Source organism: Tupaia chinensis, unplaced genomic scaffold, assembly GCF_000334495.1.
Source record: "Tupaia chinensis unplaced genomic scaffold, TupChi_1.0 Scaffold000707_1, whole genome shotgun sequence".
NCBI classification, from domain to species: Eukaryota; Metazoa; Chordata; class Mammalia; order Scandentia; family Tupaiidae; genus Tupaia; species Tupaia belangeri.
In genome coordinates, this window is record NW_006160230.1 from 1,465,886 (window position 1) to 1,493,157 (window position 27,272).

Sequence of the window (27,272 nt, forward strand, 5' to 3'; positions counted from 1 at the left end):
AGCATGTCAAAAAAAGATCTTAGAAAAAACCCCTGAAAAAAAAAAAAAAAAAAAGAGTGGCTCGTTGACTCCTTGCTTCATTCTTTCCAAAATCTTTCATCTATTCAGGTTTTCTATTTCTTTGAGTCAACTTTGGCAATTTACAGCTTCCTCAAAACTCATTTATTTATTTATTTTTTTCATTTTCAATTGCCAGAGACAAAAGACACAGAGAAACGTGGGTGAGAAGAAAGACAAGTGCCACCGAATGGGGAATGGTCATGCTGCAATCCCTTTTCTTCTATTTCTCTTTCCATCAGGATTTGGTCACACACATAATGCACTCTGAGTGTCTTTCAAGGGTCAGGGGGTGGAGAAGTGGTAATGAAACTATACACACACGGGAGGGTGGTAGGGTCACATTCAGGGACCTCCCTGAGCATGCTGGACATGAGTTGTGCTCATGATCTGGGGTGGCTGAAGCTGGGAGTGGATCACAGCATGGGTATCCTGTTAAGGCTGCCTATTTCTCTTTCTCCCTCTGTCTGTCTCTCTCTCATGGAAGAAATAAATTTAAAAATCTTTATTAACTCAATTATTATTTTAAAAAGATTTATTTTAATTATTATTATTATTATTATTATTTTAATTTGATCAGAGAGAAAGAAAAGTGAGAAAGCAAACCACCAGGTCCGGGACTAGGAATCCCGTCGGTCATGTGGGAGTACAGTGCCCCACCACCATGCCATCTCCTGGTCCCCAAAATAAGTTATTTATATTTAAAAATAAAAGCATGTACAGTCAGAAGTTTTCCTCTAGAGAGCTGGGACCATAGACAATCTCATTGTCCTTTATTTCTAGATAGTCTATCATTACACTTTGGTTTCCTCTTTGATCCAAGAAATACTTAAAGAGTTTTTGATTTCCATGTGATATATTTTCTTTACTTATCCTTTTATTTACTTCTAGATAATAGTCTGAGAAAGTAACCCTGAAAATTTTCTTTTTATATATGAATCCCATTAAAATTGTGTTACTTTGAAATTTTTATTACGTTTCTAGCCATTTTTACTTGAAATATTTTGATACCCCTATTAAACATGTCTGTGGTTATATTTTCATTCTGGATTACACAAGAGTGTTCTATAAGATACCTTCTTAATTTAATGATCTTTGCCTTAAAGTTTACTGACCTGAGATTGAAATCACTACCTTTGTTTTAGATTTGTTTGCGTTTGTCTAAAAATTTCATTTCTTTAAATGCCATGGCAGATTAATGAAAAGTTTCATCAGTATTTAAAAGCTTTGATCATAAAAATAACAATTGGCAAAAATCAAAGAAAGTTTACTTGGTGTTCTAACAGATTCAGGGAAAAAATTGCTAATGTAGATTCTTTTCTATTGTTTAGTAAACCATCAAGAGGTTCTACTTAAATCTATTCAAAATTTAGCCATTTAGAACGCACTCAAAATATTTAATAAAATTAGGTCAGGTTATCTTTTAGCATTTGCTAAAAGTCACCATTTAAAAAAATAATTTAAAGGCCAGAAGATGCCATGGAGGCTAACGAGGCTGATTCCCACATGGTAGAGCGTGTGGTTTAAGTCTCAGACCAGGTGACTTGAAAATCACACTGGGTGAGTGTGTATGCATGCCCACAATCTCAAGAAGAGACTGAAGGGGAAAGGACTGTGGCAAGGCCAATCCCCCTGGGGTGGGTGATTTCTCACTCTCCGCCATTTCTCTCTCTGGTAAGTGCACATGCCCTAGAGCAAAACTAAAAAACTAAAAATAAAAAATAAAAATAAATTTAGGAGCCAGCTAACAGCATGATGGTAATGCGGCTGGATCCCACATGGCCAACAACACGGTTTGAGTCCTAGACCCAGCAGCTGGAGAAACACACCGTGTGTGTGTGTGTGTGTGTGTGTGTGTGTGTGTGTGTCTTTCCCATCCCCAAAGGAAGGAAAGATGGAGAAGAGATAGTGGCTTGACCATTCCCCACAGAGGGTGCCTTCTAGCTTTCCCTCTCTTTCTCTTTCTCTCTCTCTGTGTCTCTGGCTAGCATATGTGCCTTCTTGCAAATTAAATAATAATAATAATAATTTGATGACTGTCCAAGAAAAGTATTTTTTTTTGGGGGGGCGGATTTTTGCTATAGAATGTGTGCGCACGCCAGAAAGAGACAGAGAGAAAGAAAGCGAGAAATCATCCCCTAGAGGGGATAATCATGCTGCAATCCCTTCTCCTCCATTCTCCTCTCAGGACCCTGGGCACAGATGCACACGCGCCCAGCATGAGTTTAAGCCACTGGGTCAGGGACTAGAACCATGGTTGACTACATGGGAGTCCAGCAACGTAGTCATTACGCCATTTGCTGGTCCCCCAAGGAAAGTATTTTAAGAACTCTCTTTTACTAGTGCTTATAAAACAGGTCACCTAGACATCAATCATACATAAAACTTATCCCTACTGAATAAATCACAACAAAATCAGATCGAAGAAACAAAAGTCTTATTGATTTTAGTCAGATATTAAATAAGCAAGCTATATAAAATGTTATATTTATAACTAATCACAGCAACAGATTAGAGACCAAAGGTAAACGCTAAGATTGTCACAAAGAGAAAAACAGAAAAAGTGAGACAAGAGAATTTATAGAGAAAAAGTTCTCCCCCCAGCACCCACACCCTACCATCTACTATCAGAGTACTCCCCAATGAAATAGAAATTGCCCTTTATGAGCAATTATAAACACAAATAGTTTAGATATTCCAAAGTCATCATACTCACGCATCATAATCTTGAATGACAAGTCCCACAGACCATATAGCAGTCAGATACTCATTAACACCATTGGGGCTGATGTAATGAAGGGAGTCCGGAGACCTTGGGTCGCCATTGGAGCCAGTGAAGTCCACTCCCACCTGCCAAATAACAACTGCAGCCCTTACTAAGAAGAAAGCAGGAACACCTGTGCTTGATGTTCAAGAAACTAAGCATGAACATTCATCTTGGAGCCTGCTATTGTAATTTCCTAACATATGCCTCCTGGTATTTCCAAAGACACTTAAACAGTTTAAGGCTCATGAAACAACCTGCTGTTCCTATTTTTCTAGATGTCTTAAATCCTGAATAATTACATCCACAACTTAGACAAGAGGTTGTTTTTGTTAAGTTTGTTTGACTAATGTTTTACAGTTCATAAATTACAACAGGAAAACCACTGGTTTGTACCGATTTGCTCTCTCTCAGGAGGAAAAAAATCTCATCAGCGTAGCTTCATGCTGATCCTACACAACCCGGCTGAAGTCTCCAAGGAGACCACACCAAACAGATTATGTACATTTTGTCACAAAGTCAGTTTTGCTGTATAAGAATTCTACGAATGGACAAAAAAATATGGGACAGTCTATACTGAAAAAGCCAGTTGTGTTACTTACAGTAAAATTCAGCTGACATCCTCCCATGATATAGTCAAGGAATGTGCATTCTACTGTAATCTAAAAACAAATCACAACCTGTTAAAACCCACTTCTCTATTAGAAAAAAATGTTTTGGCGTATGTTTTAATGAGTTTGTAAACTGACAATACATGACATAAGCATATGAAAATCACCCTTGAATTCTAGCTTAAGGCACTTCTGTCCCAACATGTCATGAATCTATAAGATTTGGCTTCAAGGTAATTATATCAATATGAACTTCAAGATTATTATATAAGTAGGGACAGCAGATGGCATAATGGTTACGTCACTGGACTCCCACATGACTGACTGCAGTTTGAGTGCCGGGCCCAGTGGCTTGAAACTCAACCCCAGGCATTGTATGTATGCATGTCCAAGATCCCAAAAGGAGAATAGAGAAGGGGTTGTGGTATGGCCATCTCCCCAGAGGTGATTTCTCTCTTTCTCTCTCATTATCTTTGTCTCTCTCTCTGACAAGCACACATGCCCTAAATCAGAAACCTCTAAAAAATTTAAAAAGAAAAAAAGATATTATATAAGTAATGTTAAGATTAGTATATTAATAACAAATTATGAAATATATTCACTTTAAGGTTATTTTTTTTTTTTTTGCAATAGGGCGCGTGCGCTCACCAGACAGAGACAGAGAGATAGAAAGCGAGAAATCACCCCCCAGGGGGGATGGCCATGCGGCAATCCCTTCTCCTCCATTTTCCTCTCGGGATCTTGGGCATGTAATTTCCTAACATATGCCTCCTGGTATTTCCAAAGACACTTAAACAGTTTAAGGCTCATGAAACAACCTGCTGTTCCTATTTTTCTAGATGTCTTAAATCCTGAATAATTACATCCACAACTTAGACAAGAGGTTGTTTTTGTTAAGTTTGTTTGACGAATGTTTTACAGTTCATAAATTACAACAGGAGCACCACTGCCCGGCGTGAGTTTAAGCCACCAGGTCCGGGACTTGAACCGTGGTCGGCTACGTGGGAGTCCAGCAACATAGCCATTACACTAACTGCTGGTCCCCACTTTAAGTTTTAAGAGATTAGCAACAAGTCTAATGTTGAGAGCTTTAATAAGCTTAGTAATCAAGTTGTTTTTTTCCTTTTAAGGTAGATAAAAACACTTGTTTGCTATAAGAAATCTTGACTTTTTCCCTTCACTCATAACATCCCAACTTGAAATTATGAGCAGGATAGATGCACTGGTCAGGTCATTTCCAATAAAGGCTGGGAAAATGCCTCATATTTCGTTTCTTTTCTTTTTTTGAGAGGATTTTGCTATAGGGCGGGTATGCTTGCCAGCAAGATAGCAAGAGACAGAGAGACAGAGAGTGAGAAATCACCCCCCAGGGGGGATGGCCATGCCACAATCCTTCTCCTCCATTCTCCTCTCGAGATCTTGGGCATGCACGCACACGCGCCCGGCGTGAGTTTAAACCACCAGGTCCGGGACTTGAACCACGGTCGACTACATGGGAGTCCAATGACATAGTCATTATGCCAACTTCTGGTCTCATCATATTTCTTAAGGTAATGAAAAGCATCAATAACCTTATCCTTTGCTAAAAAGCTATAACGCCTTGCAAACAAATTTACTCGAAAGATTTCTTTACTATCTCCTCTTCTGTTCTCTCCCTAAGAGTGACCAGATGCTCATTTGATTTTCAAATACCTAAAATTCAATTATTTGTTTTATATACACTAAATGGATTAAAAAAACTCAAATGTGATTTCATTATATTACAAATGACTGAAGCAAACTCACCTCACACTGTTTCACACTGATGACACCTGAATTCTTGTAGCTTTTCTTCTTTTGCCTCTTTTTTTCATTTATGCATTCAAATTCAATCTGTAGGAAAAGAAGACTAAATGTTCATTTTTATTAGCAACATTAGAAATGCCAATGTGAATTTAAATGAATCTTTTTTTCCCTTGGACTCAAACCACCTAACATAGGTTTGCTGCAAAATACGACGTGAAACAATTACATAACGCATTAAGTATGTGAAATATTTATCAGTTCAATTTTCAACAATTAAGATACGCCTAAAATTGTATACCTTTGTAATAGCTCCCCAAGGGTGTTTTTTTTTTTTTTTTTTTTGAGAGGTTTTTCACTATAGGGCACGTGCGCTCACCAGACAGACAGAGAGAAACAGAGAGACAGAAAGCGAGAAATCACCTCCCAGGGGGGATGGTCATGCCGCAATCCCTTCTCCTCCATTCTCCTCTCGGGATCTTGGGCACGCACGCACACGTGCCTGGCGTGAGTTTTAAGCCACCAGGTCCGGGACGCGAACCGCGGTGGACTACGTGGGAGTCCAGCGACACAGCCATTACGCTAACTGCTGGTTCCCAAAAGCTCACCAAGTTTAACTATTGCCTCAGTGGCAATTTCCTTGCAAGTACTCCAAGAAATAATTGCTTCTCTTTATAATAAGGAAAATAAAATATTACTACTAGCTGTTACCAACACAAAGGAAAAAATCATGCTATTTAGGAAAAGTCGAGAAAAACCTTACACTATAAAACAGAAGTATATGAAGCCCCACCTATGGCAATATATACAGCAGAGATCATCTCTTCCACTAAGAATATGTATGAGAAATAATGGGTTTTTGGCAAAGTCTTGATGTATTTTTGCATAGAAAAAGAGAAATATGTCAAGACTTTTCTGACAACCCAATAAATCTAATCTTTTACATCTTTATATTTCCTTCAGCCTCACAAAATAATCTTCCTTCCACTTCCTGCCACCCATCCATCTTTTTTTTTTTTTTTGAGAGGTTTTCGCTATAGGGCGCGTGTGCTCGCCAGACAGACAGAAAGAAACAGAGAGACAGAAAGCGAGAAATCACCCCCCAGGGGGGATGGTCACGCCGCAATCCCTTCTCCTCCATTCTCCTCTCGGGATCTTGGGCACACACGCACACACACCCAGCGTGTTTTAAGCCACCGGGTCCGGGATACGAACCGTGGTCGACTACGTGGGAGTCCAGTGACATAGCCATTACGCTAACTGCTGGTTCCTGCGACAGTTTAATTTTCTAAGAATCAAACAACAATATATTTGACACAAGGATGCAAAGGAAAACTACAGTTGGACAAATTTCTCAGTGGTTCTAGATCTTGCCAAGGTCTCAGTCATAATCATAAATATTCATTGTAAAATACTGGGGATTCATAAAGGACTTAATAGAAGTCTCATTGAAGAAAGACTGGATTCCTGCACTTAATTCATTCACACTTTTACAGACAGAGTCTCCTAAGTGGCAGGCATAGTGCTAGGTAGACTCTGAGAACAAAAGATACTACGATATGGCCCTGCCCTGGGTAAACCTAGTCATTGTGGCAACATTAAAAGCCTTATTTGTCACAGGGAACAGAAAGGATCAAGTTAGCTGGATTTAGGAAAGCTTTACAATCTATAAATGTTATACAAAATGGCATAATACTTTACATGACCCATAAAGTATTATATATTTGTTAGTTTATTATCTTCTAAAAGCAGGTCATTCACAAGAGTCTGGAAAAAAAAAATAACAAATCCAGACTACTTCTCCATAGTTAGTTCCTTTAGGTAGCCTGGTTTAAGTATTCAGATTTTCATTATTTGTCATTAGTTCTGCTGTTTTAAAATAAAATCTTTTTTTTTTTTTCATGAGAGATTTTTGCTGGGCACTTGTGCTCATTGGAGAGAGAGAGAGACAGACAAAGAGACAGAAAGGGAAAAATCACCCCCCGGGGGATAACCACGCCCAATCCCTTCTCTATTCTCCTCTCAGGATTTTAGGCATGTAAGCACATGCACCAGCATGAGTTTTAAGCCCTCGAGTCTGGGGCTTAAACGTGGGAGTCCAGCCACGTAACCATTACGCCATCTGCTGGTCCCTTAAAATAAATCTTTAACTAGAATATTTATAGCTAAATTTTCCTGTTGTTTAGGATAGGTTGTCGGAAAGTCATGACACGTTTTCCTATGGAATGTGCAATTTCTTTCCCAAAAAATTCCCTACAGCCCAATAGTTCAAAGACTATTAAAGCTACAATAATTTTAATCTTTATATTTAAGTCATTAAGTGTGATCTGAGAAATTCATCCCACTTCACACAAGCATTTCTATTCAAGCTACTTCTGAGATCTAGGTTTTGCGATAGAGAGCAAGAACAGGACTGGAGAGCTCCACGTGACCTACTTAAAATTCTAGTCCCATTATGTTTGTTTAAAAATCATTTCCCCCAGTGATTTAAACTAAATGGCTCATAAATTTTATTCAATCCTTTAAAGTTTTGATCTAAAACCAGCAGCGTCTTATTTTGGGTCACTCACTTTTGACTCGGTAAAACAGACCTCCTCTGCTGACCATAATCTTTTACCTTTTAAGCATTATATTTGTATTTTTCAAAGTATATATTCATAAATGAACATAGTTCTGGTCTCCAAGCAGCTAATAAACAATTCATTTCATTCTGTTACAAGTATGCTACACAGAGAACTAACAACTTAACTCAAATTAGGAAAGTAAATAAAACACTCTGGAATAGTTGTGGCCAATACTGACTTAGAATGAGAAAACTGACCACTTTTAGAAATACGTTGGGATGCTAAATAACAAACTGAATGTAATTAAAGCAGTCAAATGGCCATCACAAAATGAGTGCCAGTAGATAGTGGCCTAATATTATATAATTTGAAGTTCTATGAACTAAGTTTTTATCCATCCCTTGGGTTAGAACAAGTCAGAGAGAAAAACTGGAGGGTAGATTATAAGAGCGTACCCAAAAGTTGCATAAATGTACATGATTTGAGCCCAGGTGCTTTCCTGACATTGCAGATGTTAATTATTGTTACTAGTGAAATGTTAATTAAGGATCTGCAACCTAACAGCGTATGTACTTTTAAGCCAAAGCAAACCAAACCTCTAAATATAAATGTAAACTTATGTCTCATGTCTTTCAACACCCACTCAGTCACATAAGGACAGACTTGGGCCTGGAATACTTCCTTATGAAGAGGTAAAAGAGTTCTCATAGCCCATGCTGGGCTTATCATCTTGTGTGGGAATATCTTGCCAGTTTCAGGCTCAGTAAGAATGTGAGTCAATGGTTCTTGGGCATGCTCAAGCTTCCAGTATTTCAGACTTTACAGGGGAGAACTAGGGTCCATCTACTGCAGCATGAGAGGGGTGTGCATATTCCAATCAATTTCATGCACTGACTGCCAGAGGGACCTACTGGCCCTGGGGTTCCTAGGCCTACCACCGAAGCAGGCTGAGACTCCAAGTCATTGCTAAGTGAGTAAAGTGTTGCTCCATCTAGTGATTGAATCTCTGTTTGCCTTAGTGACTCCAATACCAAGATACAAGGGCAAAAGTATTTGTATTTCTATGCCTAGTGATGGACATTGTGATGATCTTTGCTATCTTCCATATAGTTGGGGTCCTTATCCAGCATTACTTTTATATGGTATTCTTCTCAACAAACTATAATCCAAGTATGAATTTTGGACTGTCTAATTACTAAACAAGTAAGACTCATAGATCTGAGAGCATTACATGATATACACTAAACCCATGGTCAACTACATGCTATGTATGGAGAAGTAAGTGAAATCGTAAATATAGAGCCAAACCACGAAGCGTATGCACATTCACAGATAAAACTTACAGGTGAGTTTCTGGAGGCATCTTTCAGTTTTGTCATAGTAGTTTGAAATGTTCCAATAAGATCATGTGACCCATCATTGTCATAATCATAACACTCTACCTGTAATTAAATATGATGAAAATAATTTAAAAATCAATACAATTTTATTAAAAGTATTGGTTGCAATAAACGTTACTTACCAAGAAGTAATCTTTTAATTAAAATGAGTGATAATGTTTAATATGCAGTCCCTACTTGGAGAAGTAGAAATTACCCTGAAGGAAGCAATACTGAAACACTTTCAAATTCCAGCTAACCTTGGAATGGGCTCTAAGGTAGATCGTAAGTGGTGGAAAAACACAAATGTTGTTTAAATTCCACATTAAGCAGATTCTAGCTCCTCTATCATGCCTTCAATAAGAGTTCATAAAGGACAAAATGGAATAACATCTTCGTTCTTATCTGCTTCTTTGCCTTATTATCACTATCCAATGGCTAAAAGTCATCTGGGGAAAGAAAGGAAGTCAATATCCCAAGCAGCTAAAAATTACATAATTGAATCTTAGGTAATTTAGAATTATGGAAAATATATTTCATTAGCTGCAATTTGGTGAGGCCAGGCTTATATTAGGAGCTAGATATGATGAAGTTAGATTTGCATCATTTTGAAGGTCCCAATGCTTACAAGGATAAGGAGAATTCCAGGGCAACAGTACTTAATCTACTGAGGAGGTATCTGTACTGGGTCATATTTACTCTATTTCCAGGTAAGACAGGGTGAGTTTTGATGTTAGATTGGGTATTATTAAATGATCTTTGTCTGAAAGGAGAGAGAAGAGAGGTGAGAGTATTTTATTTGCAAGTAATTTTTTACCAGGTTGACAGATATAGCCAAGAATATTCTTTGTGATGGGAAAAATCATGTGGCAGGAATGACTAGCTAGCAGAGGTGTTCAAGGGAAGCTTGAAAACTGACCACAATGACTGTGAACATCTAACACCAATGTTTTTATATGTTGTAATTTCAAAACAAATTATTTCATTTCTCTATTTATCATGTATATTGTGCACACTCTCTAAATAGCCTTGTGAAGTAAATAACAGTGGGAATCCCATTACTACTACTTCCATGTTGCAAAACTAAATTTTGAGGAATTAAATACAATACTGTCTTAGAAGACAATATGCTTTATGTGGTAACCAGCACGAGTTAAGAAAAACTATGCTACAGACACTATTCGATCCTTTTAAAGTTTATGCTTTAAAATAAAAGCTTGCAACTGAGAAAGCAATTTGTATTTACTCTCAGCAAATAAAGGGCTCTAGGCTGCTCTTATCCTTAACAAAGTTATATTAATCATCAAATAAAAATGCTCAGGATTTTATGTGTGCACTTGGCAAAGTAATAGGAAAACCTCTCAGCTTTAAGAATTAGGTGCTTATCAGAACTGGAAGTCTTTTATTCCTTACATGTACTCTCATTATTATTCAGGAAGACTAGAAACTAATCAATCAAAACAGGCAAGAGTTAGAATTATAATTTTGAGTAACAGTAAGAAATTTTGTTTAAAGAAATGCTTTATAAGCACTTTGGTCATTGACCAAGCCTGACAATTTGACTCTCTTGCCTTACACATTCAGTACTAAAATTTTAAGCCAAAAACCTTTTATATGACTCTTTAACTTGTCAAAAGAAAGGAAATTAATCATTTCAATATTTTTTCTAGCAGAAGTAGAAGATAAACTATGTTAATATTTTAATAAGTTCATGCTTCTTTAACAGAACTTTCCCAATTATAGAAAACAGATCTATACATTTTAGATTTCTATTCAGGGAACAAAAATTTATATTTAAGACAAGATTAAGCTTTGATAAACCTAGATTTTATTTAAACAAAACTTATAAATGGCTAAAACGGTTCATTTGTTTAGGCTGACTGAAACTTCAGGAACTGTAAAGAATATTTTTAAACTAAAAGTTCAGATTATTTACTATAATAAATATGTAGAAAAAAGCTTGCTCTGGGAGCAGCAGTTAGCATAATGGCTATGTCGCTGGACTCCCATGTAGTCAACTGCGGTTTGAGTCCTGGACCCAGCGGCTTAAACTCACTCTGGGCACGTGGGCGTGTGTGCCCAAGATCCTGAGAGGAGAATGGAGGGGAAGGGATTGCAGTGTGGCCATCCCCCCTGGGGGTTGATTTCTTGCTTTCTGTCTCTCTCTGTCTTCTGGTGAGCGCATGCACCCTATAGCAAAAACCTTTCCAAAAAAAAAAGGAAAAGCTTGCTCTGAATTATAATTTTGAGTAACAGTAAGAAATTTTGTTTAAAGAAATGCTTTATAAGCACTTTGGTCATTGACCAAGCCTGACAATTTGACTCTCTTGCCTTACACATTCAGTACTAAAATTTTAAGCCAAAAACCTTTTATATGACTCTTTAACTTGTCAAAAGAAAGGAAATTAATCATTTCAATATTTTTTCTAGCAGAAGTAGAAGATAAACTATGTTAATATTTTAATAAGTTCATGCTTCTTTAACAGAACTTTCCCAATTATAGAAAACAGATCTATACATTTTAGATTTCTATTCAGGGAACAAAAATTTATATTTAAGACAAGATTAAGCTTTGATAAACCTAGATTTTATTTAAACAAAACTTATAAATGGCTAAAACGGTTCATTTGTTTAGGCTGACTGAAACTTCAGGAACTGTAAAGAATATTTTTAAACTAAAAGTTCAGATTATTTACTATAATAAATATGTAGAAAAAAGCTTGCTCTGGGAGCAGCAGTTAGCATAATGGCTATGTCGCTGGACTCCCATGTAGTCAACTGCGGTTTGAGTCCTGGACCCAGCGGCTTAAACTCACTCTGGGCACGTGGGCGTGTGTGCCCAAGATCCTGAGAGGAGAATGGAGGGGAAGGGATTGCAGTGTGGCCATCCCCCCTGGGGGTTGATTTCTTGCTTTCTGTCTCTCTCTGTCTTCTGGTGAGCGCATGCACCCTATAAAAACCTTTCCAAAAAAAAAAAAAGGAAAAGCTTGCTCTTATCCCCTAAAAGGTAGATGTTGACATTTATAATGTTAGCATATATTTCAATAGAATTTGAGGTAAGATGATTCGTGTTATTGAATTTCTCTTTTTTGAGAATTCAAAAACCAGTGCTGTTTAAACAGTATGCATAACAATGCATGCACACATGGATATGTTGATGTATAAAGAAATTATGGATGCAAATACATCAATACATATGCAAATACATACATAAATTATGCACACACAATATGCACATGTCTATTGTGCGTATACATAAATATGTGAATAATAATAAATGTATGTATGCATATATACATATCTATATGTATATATGCAAAGGAATGCACACACCACACAATACCATCAACACATTCACTAAGGCATTTCCATCTTAGGCAAGGAGACAGCATGCATGATTACTTCTCTTATTCATTTGATCTTACAGAAATAATACATGCTAGAGTGGTTAACACATTGCAGCAAAAAAACTACTGAGGATTCTGATTCTATTTTCTACTCTCTATTATGCCTCTAAGCAATTTCCAAACAGTAAGAGAATCACAGATGTATGACTTTCTGATATTTTAAAGAAATACAGAACTAAAGATATAAAGTCAGTGATGATGTGGCAAACTAAGTTATGTAGAGTTACAAAAAAAGTCAGAAACTTTTAAGAATGGAAGACATTCATCAGAGAATGCTCAGAAAATCAGTTTACTTACTATAATAAAATACCCCTGTAAGCATGCCACTGTGAGCAAAAAAGTTTAGAAAACATTGTTTCGTTGTTATCATGTCATTACAAACAATCACATGGTTATGGCTTAGGCATTTCCCCCGCCCCCAGGTTTTTCTGCCTTCTCAGATCTAATGAGGTTTATCATTTTTAATGTGAAAAGCAAAAGTTCTAGATTTGGTAAAATAATAAAAGGTCATTTTCATAGCTACTTGTTTATTTATTTTGTAACCAGACTTTCGATGCTGCTTGAAATACCATACAAATCACATTTACAAAGATTTTTAGTTCTCTACAAACTGGGACAATTTTTGATAGATTTTAGAAAAGAAGCAGTTTTCAATAAAATGGCATCTTTATTTGTGTTTAATGGCTTAACAAATTTTAATTTTGGTTAATTTCACCTTCATTTTTTTGGTAAGGAAGAAATGATCTCCATGATATAAGTGAAGAAGTTAGGTGATTGGCCAAGATCCCTTAGCTAACTAAAGGGCTAAGTCAAAACTTAAATTGTGGTCTGATTCCAAATCCAATATGAAGGGACTCCAAAGAGTTCATGGAAAAATGAAATTGAAGTCTGAGTCTATTTCAGTGCAAAAAGTTTTGAAATCCATGAGTAACTTTTTTATATGTACTTTTCCACGAACTTTTTGAAGCCCCTCCCTTGTTCTACATTACCTTTTCTGTTTTCACCGTATTAATTTAAAAAACAGAAACGAACTACAATCTTAGTCTGCTGACCTCTAAACATAAACCTTCTATCTGCAATCATGTAAAGATAATGATTCTAGTGGGACCAGCAGATATGTAATAGTTACGTTGCTGGACACACTCATAGTCAACCATAGTTCAGGTCCTGGACCCAGAGGCTTAAAATTCACACGGGCCTGTGTGGGTGCATGCCCAGAAATCCCAAGAGGAACTGGAGGAGAAGGGACTACAGCAGGGCCATCCCCTCTGGGTGGTGATTTCTCACTTTCTGTTTCTCTATCTCTGTCTCAGGTGAGTGCACACGCTGTACCAGTAAAAATCTCTGTCTAAATAAAAAAAAAAAAAAAAGATAATGACTCTAGTACAAAAGTGTCCTAAATGTGTACATTTGTGTGTGTGTGTGTGTGTGTGTGTGTGTGTGTGTGTGTGTATTAAGGGGAGGGGAGGGGAGAGCCTATGAATAAAAACATTAAAACAAAAAGCACTGAGACAACTCTGCTATTGCCTGTTTCCACTCCTCTTCTTTGGCACTCTAAACTGAAGCCATGTAAAATCTTTCAATGAATTATATTTCTCTTTGAAAATAAAGAGAGAAATGATACCACTATTCTCCTCTCTTGTAAAGAGTAGGAGGAAGCTCTGAAATCTTAGGATAACATATGCTTTTATCTGCAAATACTACACCCAAGGCAAAGAATGCAGTTTAAGGTTCCTATTCACAGTACCTTTTTACTTGCCAAAAGACATATCTATTTTAGTATTATTACTTACACATAAAATTCAATTCAAATACATATGTGTTATATTATTTACTTTCTTTAAACACTATTTTCTGGATATGAATTAATTTCTGTACATGAATTAAACTATTACAAAATACATGAACGTGTGTATTCTGTGATTTTATATATAGTACATAAATACATAATACGTAAAGCAAAATGTCATATACACACACACATAATTTCAAATTACCTTAATGGTTTTATCCATATCTCCATAGCACAGAGAGTTAAGAGAGATTTTAAAAGGCCTCCAGACAGGATTCAAGTTGTTTTTAATAACCTATGAAAATGAAGGTTCAGAGACTTGTTAGAAAAAAATCTACTTCATTAATGTTTTTCTCCTGTCTTCTTAGATTCTTGCTGCAGTCTCACTACTCATCCTTCATTTCTTTACCCACTCCACTGCTGCAGTGAAAAACTACCCAGGACAATGTTATAGAACTGCTACATAAAAAATGTAATAGACCGTCCAGTTGTAGTGCCATCTGAGAAAAGAAGAAAACCATTTGGGAAATATAACCTCCTATCAGCAGGGCCATCCCCTCTGGGTGGTGATTTCTCACTTTCTGTTTCTCTATCTCTGTCTCAGGTGAGTGCACACGCTGTACCAGTAAAAATCTCTGTCTAAATAAAAAAAAAAAAAAAAGATAATGACTCTAGTACAAAAGTGTCCTAAATGTGTACATTTGTGTGTGTGTGTTTGTGTGTGTGTGTGTGTGTGTGTGTGTATTAAGGGGAGGGGAGGGGAGAGCCTATGAATAAAAACATTAAAACAAAAAGCACTGAGACAACTCTGCTATTGCCTGTTTCCACTCCTCTTCTTTGGCACTCTAAACTGAAGCCATGTAAAATCTTTCAATGAATTATATTTCTCTTTGAAAATAAAGAGAGAAATGATACCACTATTCTCCTCTCTTGTAAAGAGTAGGAGGAAGCTCTGAAATCTTAGGATAACATATGCTTTTATCTGCAAATACTACACCCAAGGCAAAGAATGCAGTTTAAGGTTCCTATTCACAGTACCTTTTTACTTGCCAAAAGACATATCTATTTTAGTATTATTACTTACACATAAAATTCAATTCAAATACATATGTGTTATATTATTTACTTTCTTTAAACACTATTTTCTGGATATGAATTAATTTCTGTACATGAATTAAACTATTACAAAATACATGAACGTGTGTATTCTGTGATTTTATATATAGTACATAAATACATAATACGTAAAGCAAAATGTCATATACACACACACATAATTTCAAATTACCTTAATGGTTTTATCCATATCTCCATAGCACAGAGAGTTAAGAGAGATTTTAAAAGGCCTCCAGACAGGATTCAAGTTGTTTTTAATAACCTATGAAAATGAAGGTTCAGAGACTTGTTAGAAAAAAATCTACTTCATTAATGTTTTTCTCCTGTCTTCTTAGATTCTTGCTGCAGTCTCACTACTCATCCTTCATTTCTTTACCCACTCCACTGCTGCAGTGAAAAACTACCCAGGACAATGTTATAGAACTGCTACATAAAAAATGTAATAGACCGTCCAGTTGTAGTGCCATCTGAGAAAAGAAGAAAACCATTTGGGAAATATAACCTCCTATCACAAGGTATACTTAGATATTCCTGATCATTGACTTTGTTGGAAAACAGGTTACATTGCAATGTACTATTTAAAAATGGAATAAGAAGGACTGGCCCATGGCTTGGTGGTTAGGGGACCTGGATCCAACATGGCTGACTATGCAATTCGAATTTCAGTCCCAGTGGCTTGAAAAACACACCAGATGTGTGTGTGCATGTCCAGAATCCCAAAAGGATGGAGAAATGGAAGAGAAGGGATTGTGGCATGACCATGCCCCACTGTGGGGTGCTTTCTCCTTCTCTCTCTCTCTGTCTTTCTCTCTCTTTGATGAATACATGTACCATCTGACAAATTTTTTAAAAAATATGGAATAAGAAAAAATGAGTAAAAACCTTGCTGTACTGGATCTGAATTAGAGAAATAAGTCTAAATTCATGCTTTAAAATGTAAATACTATATATAATACAGAGATTAAATATGAAATAAACAGGTACATGCATTGAATCACAGTGGATCCATCAAAAGGGTCTAAAAAGCAATGATATTCCAATCATAATGCGCACATCTAGCATTCAGATCTTAATGTCTAAATACTACTGTCTTCTCAAAGAAATGGCTCATTACAGCTCTAGGACAGGGAAAGTAAAAGATGAACCAAGAACATACTCTAACATAAAATAAGAGAATATTTAAAGACTAATAGAGCCATGTTAAAAGAACCCAGAAGCATTTGAAGGCACTCTCCCCTGCTCAAATCTGGATAATTTCAGAAGCAAAAATGACAATAATGAGCAATAACACAATGCATATAGTGCACTATTACAACCTATGAGTTTACCATGATATTAATCAAGTAAAAAGAAAGTGAATGAGAAGAAATAGAAGAGGAATGCCTGGGAGGTCAGCAGGTGGCATGGTGGTTAAGGGCACTGGACTCCCACATGGTCAACTGCAGTTTGAATGCTGGATTTGGCGATTTGCTTTCTCACTTTTCCTCTCTCTCTTGCTCGCTCTGTCCCTTTCTGATCAAACTAAAAATAAGTCAATAAATTTAAAGAGTTAAATAAAATAATTCTTAAAAAAAAAAAAAGAGGAATGTCTACCAGTAGAAGTTAAAGGGGTGGGGGCCAGCATGGCTGACCGCTGTTCATGAGTCCTGATGGCTTGCTTTATCTCTCTCTCTCTCTCTCTCCCTCTTTCACTCTGTCCCTCTCTGGTCAAATCAAAAATAAATAAAGCAAAATAAGATAATTTTTTAAAAAGTTAAAGGGATAAACAATTTAGGAGAAAAAAATCATTCTTTCATAATCTCTGATACAATACTTTATTCTGATAAGGATCATTAACAGATGTCGAAAACACTGGGTGAAAATGCTGGAGAAGTAAGAAATCCATGCAATGTTCAAGTATCAAACCACATATTGCTGATTAATTATAAAGAAGAACAAAATGGGACTTTAGGGCCAGCCAGGTGCCAAGGTATGGTGGCTGAACCCTACATGGCCAACTTCATGGTTCAGCTTCCATCAGACCTGGATGCTTGAAATACATGCCAGGTGTGTGTACATGCATGCCCAAAATCCCGAGAGGAGAATGGAGGAGAAGGGATTGTTACATGGTCACCCCCCCCCCATGTCACAGGGGACTTTATCATGGTAGGGGACTTTATCCTGGCAAGATGCAGTGGTCATCAGTTTAAACAAGTAGACAAACACAGCTTTATCAATATTGTATAATCTGACATTATGAGTCCCCTGACAATGCAGAGGAAGGTACACATGCAGTTGTCTTGACAGAAATGTTCTATCTGGATACAGTTGTAAGGAAACAAAAGAATACAATATTGGACATTTTGGTCTTGGTTATTCAAGAGGTTCAATAGTCTGAAGGTATAAGGTATACAAGGAGAGCAGCACTATATTGGAAATACATAGCCAAATGCAAAGATGAGCCTTGACTGGATCTTAGACAAAACAAAACAAAATACGTACACTACATGTACAGGATAACTAAGGAAACCTGAAAATAAATGATATGTTGAATGATTTACTAAATCAGTGTTTCTCAGGTGTGGTTGTGGAAAATGCCCTTGATCTTGAGAAATGCCTATTGTACATTTAAGGTGAAGAGTCACAATGTCTATAGCTCACATTAGAACAGTTGTGCTAAAGAGAAGTTTTGCTAAAGAGAAATGTAAGTGCATGTGTGTGTGTGTATGTAAAAGAGAGGGTCAGAGATAGAGAAGGAACACAAGTATAAGAGGTATGATCAGTTGGTCAATCTAGGGGAGTAGTACAGGAATTCATTTAATGTTCCTATAGTTTTAAATTAAAATAATAATAATAGCAATTAAGCACAGCAGTATTTCTCATTCAAATAAAAAGTAAAAAGGGCCCTGTTTTAAAAAATGTAAGCATGTTCACCTTGTATCTCTGCTGTACATAAATTGGACTCAGATTTCTATTTCTATAAATACATATTTTTTTTAAAATTCAGATTACTAAAATTTCAAAGGAAATCTCCCCCATACTTTAGAGGTTCAATATTTACCTCTGTTCGATGAACCATCAGCCAGCTTCCATCAGATGTCTGCTTATGGAATTCTAGGTATGGGTCTGACTTTCCAAAAAGATCCTACATTTAAAACAAAAAAAAAAAACCAAAAGCATTTATTTTCCTCTGAAACCATGTGTGACCACACTTTAGACATGTTAGAAACCACCTGAAGTCTATCCGCGTAGTACAGACTGACTGGGCATTAAATACAAATCTCATCACCTTTTTCACTAATTTATAAGCTTGCTAACATCCGTTAGGGAAAACTATTAAGCATTTGTGGTGGTGCTCACCATCCTGTGTATCATATTCTTACTCACCAAAAAACATGAGAATGAAAATACAGTGATCACATGGAGCACAAATATATTTTTGGCTTGTTTTCACCACTGAACAGTTTTCACTTAAATAACTCTGAGTAGTTTATTAATGATATCACAGGCCGACCCGATGGTGCAAAGATTAAGCTCAGTGCTTAGGGAGCTTGATCTCACATGCTCACATGGCTGACTGCCATCAAATCGCAGCCCTGGTAGGTTGAAAAGCACACCTGGCACATGTGCGTGCATGCCTCAAATTCTGATAGAATGCAGATATGAAGGGAAAAGCAAAGCATGACCATGCCTTATTGGTAAGTTGTCTCTCTTTCTTTTTTACTCTTGTTCTTTCTGGCAAGTATAGATGTCTTCTGGCATTAAAAATAAATAAAAAGATATCCCAAGCATTAACCATGCCACATCTATTAGGGACAGGGCATCAATGAGCAAATGAACTCAGAGAGTTAAATGGCTTTCCCAAGATCACATATTTAAATTGGTGGGTTTGGGCCAATAACTCACATGACTTTACCTACGTAAGAGTGTAGAGATAGATATAAGAGGAATACTTGGGGGCAAAAGTGTATCTCCTATTTCCTCTGTGATTCACCATATCACTCTCTCACAAATTTTTTTAAAAAAGCCTCAAAGCAGTCAAGAAAAGCTAACCTGGGAAGAAGTACTTAAAAATTAATAAAGCATTGGTTTATTGCTTCTTTATTAAAGGTAAACCAACTGCATTCTGTTGTGGCTTTTTAAAAAAAAATCCCAGAGGGACCCTATGCTTTCTAGAGAGAGACAAAGATATACATAGAGAGGGAACACGAGAAAGCACCACTCCCTCATGGAGAATGGCCACACTGCAGTCCTTTCTCCTCCATCTCTCCCTTTTTTTGTGATTATAGACACATAGACACACATGCCTGGTGTGTTTCTCAAGCTGCCAGTTCAGGACTCTAACTGCATAGTTGGCCATATAGGATCCATCCACCTTAACCATCAGTCCATGGGTTGGCCCCTCTGCCAAGCATTTTAAAATAACATTACTGCTTTACTTAACTCCTCTTTTAGCTTAGAAAAATCCTTTGAATACAAGTAGATAAAAGAGGTTAAGGGAAATGGTTGCTGCTTAAATATGTTCATGTATGCATGTGCACACACAGAAATGCAGAATTTGGAAATAACTGATGCCCTATGTGATGTTCAGATGAAGTAGTTCACAATAGTAAATACATTATTTTCCCAAGAAGGAATCAATATGAGGCAAAACATGACATTCTTGTTGAAATTTGTGTAATCTACCCACCTTATTATCCAGTTTTCTGGCTTCCATCTCAAATAAGACAACTCTATTATCCTTAATTTCTTCAGCTGAAATCTATGAATAAATAAGACAAGTAAAAGAAATTATAATGAAGTAGGGTTGATATATCCTGTTATCTAATAGTGTATAAAGTCTAAGTAATACAAATAAATTCTAAACTGTTTAATAAGAAAATGGTATTATTAAGAAAGATTTACCAACTATTAATACGTGTGAAATAAATATTTTCTTAAAATATGCTGAGTCCATGTTATACAACTTCCTTTTTAAATAGGATTGCCCAAACTAGATCTTCCCTATTCTGGAGAAAAGTCAAAGTTCTGGTAGACTGAAGGATACCCTCTGCACAAAACTAGCAAAGCCAAACACTCAGAACCATAAGCAAATCACCCCTAGAGATCTTTATAGATAGAAATATCAAGTCAACGTTTTCCATCCAATGAAATTGAAAGATTTATTCTACTTAAAAATAAAATCCAAGCTATTATGACCCAAGAGCAATAAAACTATCCATGATATCACCCCCAGTCATGTGAACAATCTTAGACCTCAGGAATCCTTAACTAGAGTAAAAGTGCCACTCAGAAAAATGCATTTGATAACCCCAATAATCCTCAAACATGGCTCTCTCAAGGAGCCAGCCTTCCATTCTCAGAGAGATCTAAAGTTAGAAAACTATCACTTATCACTATAGGAAGCGGTTACCTAGGTGGATACTCTTGAAGGTACCACATCTAAAAGCTTCGCATTATGTAACTTCAAACCTCAAATATGATAAAGCATATATATTGATTTGCCCAGGGCCAGTAATCAGCAATGGAAAATCTGCATGGGAAGATGGGCAGGAAAATGCATGCATAAAAAATGATGATAGATTCTAAAGACCACGTCATAATATAACATCCAGTGAGATAAAATCCATTATGGAAGCTTCCATCGCATAGAAAGGACAATGTTTCCTTTGTGCAGAGTCAAATTGATCTATCCAGATTATCCAGTAGTTTCTTTCTAACTTGGCAATTGACATTTCCATGCAGGAGGGGCCAGTGTCACCAAGGTGCACCTGATCTCTACGGGCAAATTAAAAAACTGAAAGAAGGGATTTCCACACTGTATTTTTCTCCTTTGTCAGCACAATACATTTCCCACTTGTGTTTGCCAAAAGGCAAGGGTGGATGGAATGTAACATTCAGGATCTAATGACAAAGCTAGGCAGTAGAACATTTGTCTGACATGTACAGCTTCAGCAAGTCCTATTACTGCTAAATCTTTTGAGGCAAAAGACAAATATCTTATATTTACCGTAATGCTCCCATTCCCCGCAGGTCTGCCATTTTTAAGCACCAGCGGTCGAGTTAGCTTCTTACTGGAAACAATCTGTTAAAATCAGAAGTGATAATGAAAAGCTATCATGCACTTCGACAGGTGGATTTTTAAACTGAATAGTTAAAAAAAAAAAAGACTGAGCACAAAGGTCACTTAATGTCATTAGAAATAGAATCTTTAAGTCTTTTCATTAAAGATTTAGAGATTACAAAGATTTAAAATGCATCTACATGTTTAAAATTCACTGGAAAAGATTTCCAAGGAGTTTATTCCAGCAGATACAATCTCCCTATTCACTAATTTCTTTACCAACTACTTCCAAGTTTAATTTCTTCTTTGTATTGGAAAAAAGAAAGCCAGATTCTCATCATATACACAAATACTGAGCTGATCCCTTCTAGGTAAAAGGTGGGCCTCAGAACATCGAATAAATGGGATTCAACTTTTCAACCAATACTAAACTTCAGTATTTAAGCACCACAAAATATCATATTGTATAATATAATATAGTGTGTCTAGACACTTCTGAACAGATATGTTCCTGATATCTCTTTCAAATTCATAAAATTTTTAACGACACTGTGATTTTATTCCCAAACGTTAAACGCCTTGATTTTCTCTTTGATCCTATTGAACAAAGTTTTAGGAAAGTGATCAGTTTCATTTTGTCTTTGAAACATAGGAAATACCAAGATCTCCAAACAACTAGCCCTGAAAAATAAACCCGTAAGAGACAAATTTTGGTGATAAATGTCTTTGAAAAGAAATAATCCCTCCCTCCTGAAGCCTTCCTCAATTTATATAAATGGTCATGATCTGTCCTTCTAAATCAGACTGAGCTAGAAGAAAAATGGTGAGCCTCCAACTATGCCCCTACCCTGACCAAGCTGGATGTACTGAGAAGACAGACAATTAAACAGCTCTAATGAAATATAGTAAAAAGTAGTAGAGAGTACCAACCTAGCTCAGGGAAGGGCTCCAAACTAGTCCAGGGGGGTCAGAGAAGGTTTACAGATGAAGGAAAGTTTAAAGTGGTAAACTAAGACTGAGGAAGAGCAAGCCAGCTAGAGGATCATATTGAACATATAGAGTCGAGAGGCACCAGTCGTGCTAATTAGAACATTAAAGAAGTTGCTGTTACTCTGATAGTTTTTATGACTTGAACACAACAAAACTGTACAGAACTCTGCAACAGCTAGAATAACTGTATTATTTGTTAAAATGTCAATGATTCACCCCTAACTCAAAAGAATTAATTAATAAGCTTTGCCAGAAACATGTGCCCCCTCATGGCCATCACAAAAAAAACAAGATAAATTTGATAATGTTTAAGCCAACCTTACAAAGATAAGAGCTCAGTCTTTAAAGGAATGACTTGTTTTTCAGCTTTAAAAATAAACTAATGAAGACTTATCCAAAAGATATCATTCCTGGGTTACAGTTGAGACACAGCAGAGTACAGCGGCTATTTATACTCACTTGTCCCAGAGTACATTCACATTCGCCTAAGAAGTCATCATCACTCAGCTCAATGGTTTTGTTGTCAATGTCATAAATTCCAAATTTCAATTTCTGAACCACTTCGAAGTAGTAATCAATAATAAACGTCTTGGAAAATTTGGGATTCAAGCAATTCTTAATCTTTTCTGTGCGTTCAACCTACAACCACCCCCCCAAAGCAAAAGTAGTTTCTTTAGATCAAAGGTACACTTGGATTTTAACAGCTTTAGGTATCAAACATAATTAAATACAAGCATAAATGAAAGGAAGTTTCTGTATGTGTATGAAAATCTCCACAATCAACGACAAACTTGCCCCCCAAAATTCACTCACAAATGAGCTTATTATGGTATTATTTTTAACAAAATTTTCACAAGACTAGAAGAACAATTTAGACTATTTTCCATGTAAAGAATTTAATTTTACCTCATACCACTGTTGACCACTCGTATTCAAAAATAACACACACAAGGGGTCTGACTTTGACCCTACGTCGGTATCCATAAGGTTGTTACAGGAAATATTCAGCTCCACCTTCGTGACACACTGGGCAGCCATCTCTCAAGCTATGAATAAACAATGGAAGGAGAAAGCAAGTGAAAAGGTGCCTCACTCATTCCTAATGGAAATAGCTGAATTCTAAAGACAAATGACCAGAATAGACTCACAGAGTGAACTTGCTAGAAAAAAACTATTTTACATGTGCCACCTGTGGATTTCAGTGTCTATTACAATAGCTCATTCCAGCAATATCACTTCAGTCAGATTCTCTGGTTGAGCATCCTTTAAGGCGCTGGTCCCTCCTGGTCTCTATCTACATTTACCTCGTCTTTGTCCTTACCCCTTCCAAGGCCTCAGGCGAACACTTGGCACACAGAACACCCACTCTGCTATCCTTCACCCCCGTCTCTCTGTACAACACCTTCTCCCTTTTTCACAGCCCTTGTATTCAGCCCTGAAGATCTTCCCCTTGATGTACCCTTCCCTGTTCACTGCAGGGTACCACAGACTCGACTCAGACTGTTGGAATTCTCATCTGGATTCCACCCCTTAATGTATGGCTTTAGGCAAGATCCTTTACTTCTGTTTCCTCTGGGTTTCCTCATCTATAAAAGAAATATTCCCTTGCTCATAAGGTGTTGTAAGAACTGAATTAAAAAAAAAAAAAAGGAACTGAATCAGATAATATATAACAGTGCCTAGTACATGGTAAGTGTTTATTATTATTATTATCATTATTATTATTTTAGCACCACCTGGCTCCAGGGTCTAATACCCTCCTATCTATCATGTGCTTTATACTTATTAGTCCATTCTATGATGATTTCTCTGATTACTCTAATCCACATCTAGTCACTCCTTTGAATTCCATCTGCACTAATAGTAATGAAATGCTAAAATATAGGAATAGGATCGGATCTGAAGTAATACACAGCTGGGCTGAATCTCACATCTGATGTTACCTATGTGACCATATAAATTCCCTCAACTCTCAGAGCATAGATTTCCTTATCAGAAAAAAATAGAGATAATGCACGTGACCTTGTAAATCTTGCATGTGCCCGGCACCTTACTTTTCAATCTACGGACTAAATGTCTTATTTTTTGTTTGTTTGTCTGTATGCTTATGAAGCATGCTCACAGTGAGATAAGGGTTTTTGTCCGACGCTCAGGAAGAATTAAAGTTCAGAAAACAAAGTACAGCAAAGTGGGGAGTTACTAGCAAGGCTGGGAATTTATTAACAAAGTGGGATGTTTATTAAAAGAGAGGGAAGGAAAAACAGAGCTCCCAAGAAGGGAGGTAAATAAATGGGCTGGAAGGAAGAATGTGGTGAGGGGTTTTTATTTGGGTCAGGAAGATTTGTGCGGGCTTGTTCTTGGTGGGGCTTGTGCATGCATTCCCCTCCTGGTAGGAAGCTGCGCATGCTGGGTAGGTCTAATTGTTTTCCTAATTTTGGAGTGGGTACCCAGGTCAGAGATCTTTGTCTTGAAGCTTTGGGTCATGAAAACCATTATCTTATCTTCTTCCTGGAATGTGGTGAGGCATGGAAAAAGCCTGTTTAAGGTCTAGGTCATGCTGCCTAGGTCAAATCACTGAGTCACGACTGCTTCCATCTGAGAATTTAGCCATTTTGTGATTTTATTTTAGGCCCTTACCCTAATTATGTCTTTAAGGTCCTGTCTCCTACCTCACTTAGACTCACGTCAGCAGTACCCAGCACAACACGGTACCCTCTGACTGAATTCAGAATCAATAGGAATTGCTAAAGCTCCTGAAGAACAACATATAGCGAATTCTCTACCAGCAGTCAGAAAGTTCAAATTTCCAAGCATGGAGGAATTCAAGAGAGAATGCAGGTATATCTATGTGCAAAGTCAGTCTCACAGCAGAGACACACCATGTCAGAAGAGCATTATTTTTCCCTAAAAGTGCTCATACAAGAGCTACAAAAACAATATGCCAGGCTCCGCTGATTATGTGGCAAATTGCTGACGGGTACATTACTGCACTGCACCCGGAGCAAAGCTCCTGCATTAGCAGCATTCCCCCGACAATGACTTTTCTGCAGCCTCGCTTCTACCTAGAAACCCATTTTGGCTGAACGGCACATGGAAGAAATTACATAAACACTCGGGTCTGGAACCTTGTTAACAGCAATATTCATAAAGATGCTCTTTATGTTTCCTTTTTATGTAATTATCTAGTACATGATATCAATTTTGAAAAGAGGAATAGGATATCCTATCCACAAATAAGTAATAAAGCAAATCTTTTGTACCCTTTGAGTGTAAGAAACAGATTTTGCTAGTTACTCCCCAAAGAACAGAATGCTAGAAAAGACAGTAATAGCCTCTGGGATTAAAAAACAGTATACCCATATACACACTACTTACTGGAAAACAATCTGCTTAAACTCCTCCTCTGAGATGGAAAAAAAAAAAAAGAAAAAAGAAAGAAAAGAAAAAGACTTAGAAATAATAAACATAAAAACATATTAACTACTCTGCTAGTCACCAATGTTTCTGAATCAACATTATAGCAGAGATCATTCAAAGGGATTAAAAATTGGGCTGGCCCCATGGCACAGCAGTTAAGGAAGCCAGTTCCACATAAATCGACTAGGGTTCAGGTCCCAGCCTGGAGGCTTGAGGGACGCGCCTGGCACATGTGTATGCATGCCTGGGATTATGACAGGACAGAGAGATGGAGGAGGGGGATTATAGTGGGACTGTATTCTACTGGAGCATGCTTTCTGTCTCTCGCTCTCTGGCAAGCACACTCACCCTCTGGGAAGGAAAAACAAAACAAAAACAAAAACAAAAAGAGATGGAAAATTAAGACCTAATATTTGAAGTGGGGCCTGGTCCCTTATACCCGCTCTTAAGATTTATTCAATAAAGTTGTCGTGGAGATTCTGCCTACTAGACTCCTAACCTCTCTCAAACATGAAAGTATAGAACCTTTCCCATACCCACAGTAACAACTCTACTTCAGGTCTTCTGTATCTCTCCCTACCTACTAAAATACTCTCTAAATTGTGACTGTATCTTCTGCCCATTTATATCATGATTTATCACTTCGGATTTACTGGTGGCTCAAAGCCTGTCATAGTCCAGTGAGCTAAACCTGAATTCATGGCGTGGTCTGCATCTGCTCCCAGCTACATGAGCAGCTTACTCTGCCCATCTCAGTTCAAGATACTCCCCTAGGCTCAGCCTCACTGTTCAAGGGAGCAGGATTCCACATGGGCCAGCCACTCTGATAAAAATTCTGGCTCCTTGGAGGCATCCTAGGTGCATATGCATTCATGCCCCAAATCCTGACAAGATAGAAAAACAGAACATGCCAACTGTGGTGTGACCATCCCCATGAGGGTTGCCCAGACCTTCTGTCTCTCTGTCTCTCTCTGGTGAGCACACCATACCATCTGGTAATTAAAAATGAACAAACAAAAAAAAGATGTTCCCCTGATGCAGTTATGGTACTGGTCATATTTCTTTCCATTATTGTTCCTTGTATGCATGGCTCATCACCTTTTCTCTATCTGTGGGCTGAGAGCAAGGACCATTTTTACTGCTTCCTCTTCATCCTGAAGCATGGTGTTTAACACAGGTTATTCACAGCAGAAAAGGCAAAAACTCTGGGATTGGCACATAGCCTAGTCGTTAAAGGGGCCAGAGCGCTGACCATGATTCAAAACGCAGCCCAAGTAGCTTGAAAAACACGTCAGGCACATTTGCACGCATGTCCAAAATCCTGACAGGATAGAGAAGGGATTGCAGCAT

General features: G+C 37.2%; 1 protein-coding gene across 2 annotated transcripts in view; it reads right to left on the reverse strand.

Moving 5' to 3' along the window:
- CPNE3 (copine 3) overlaps positions 1–27,272 on the reverse strand; it is a 59,255-nt gene that overhangs the window by 18,596 nt on the left and 13,387 nt on the right. The window contains exons 2-11 of one of the 2 annotated variants that reach the window (XM_027776692.1): positions 23,412–23,551; positions 22,965–23,144; positions 21,462–21,536; positions 20,142–20,213; positions 18,513–18,596; positions 15,645–15,734; positions 9,122–9,220; positions 5,218–5,304; positions 3,424–3,483; positions 2,774–2,907 (exon numbers count right to left, since the gene is read on the reverse strand). In XM_027776692.1, the coding sequence (XP_027632493.1) occupies positions 2,774–2,907; positions 3,424–3,483; positions 5,218–5,304; positions 9,122–9,220; positions 15,645–15,734; positions 18,513–18,596; positions 20,142–20,213; positions 21,462–21,536; positions 22,965–23,144; positions 23,412–23,543 (1,013 nt within the window). In that variant the 5' untranslated portion in view covers positions 23,544–23,551. Of the gene's footprint in view, positions 1–2,773; positions 2,908–3,423; positions 3,484–5,217; positions 5,305–9,121; positions 9,221–14,561; positions 14,651–15,644; positions 15,735–18,512; positions 18,597–20,141; positions 20,214–21,461; positions 21,537–22,964; positions 23,145–23,411; positions 23,552–27,272 lie in introns of those variants that run through there. The other variant, XM_027776693.1, reaches the window with a different exon arrangement.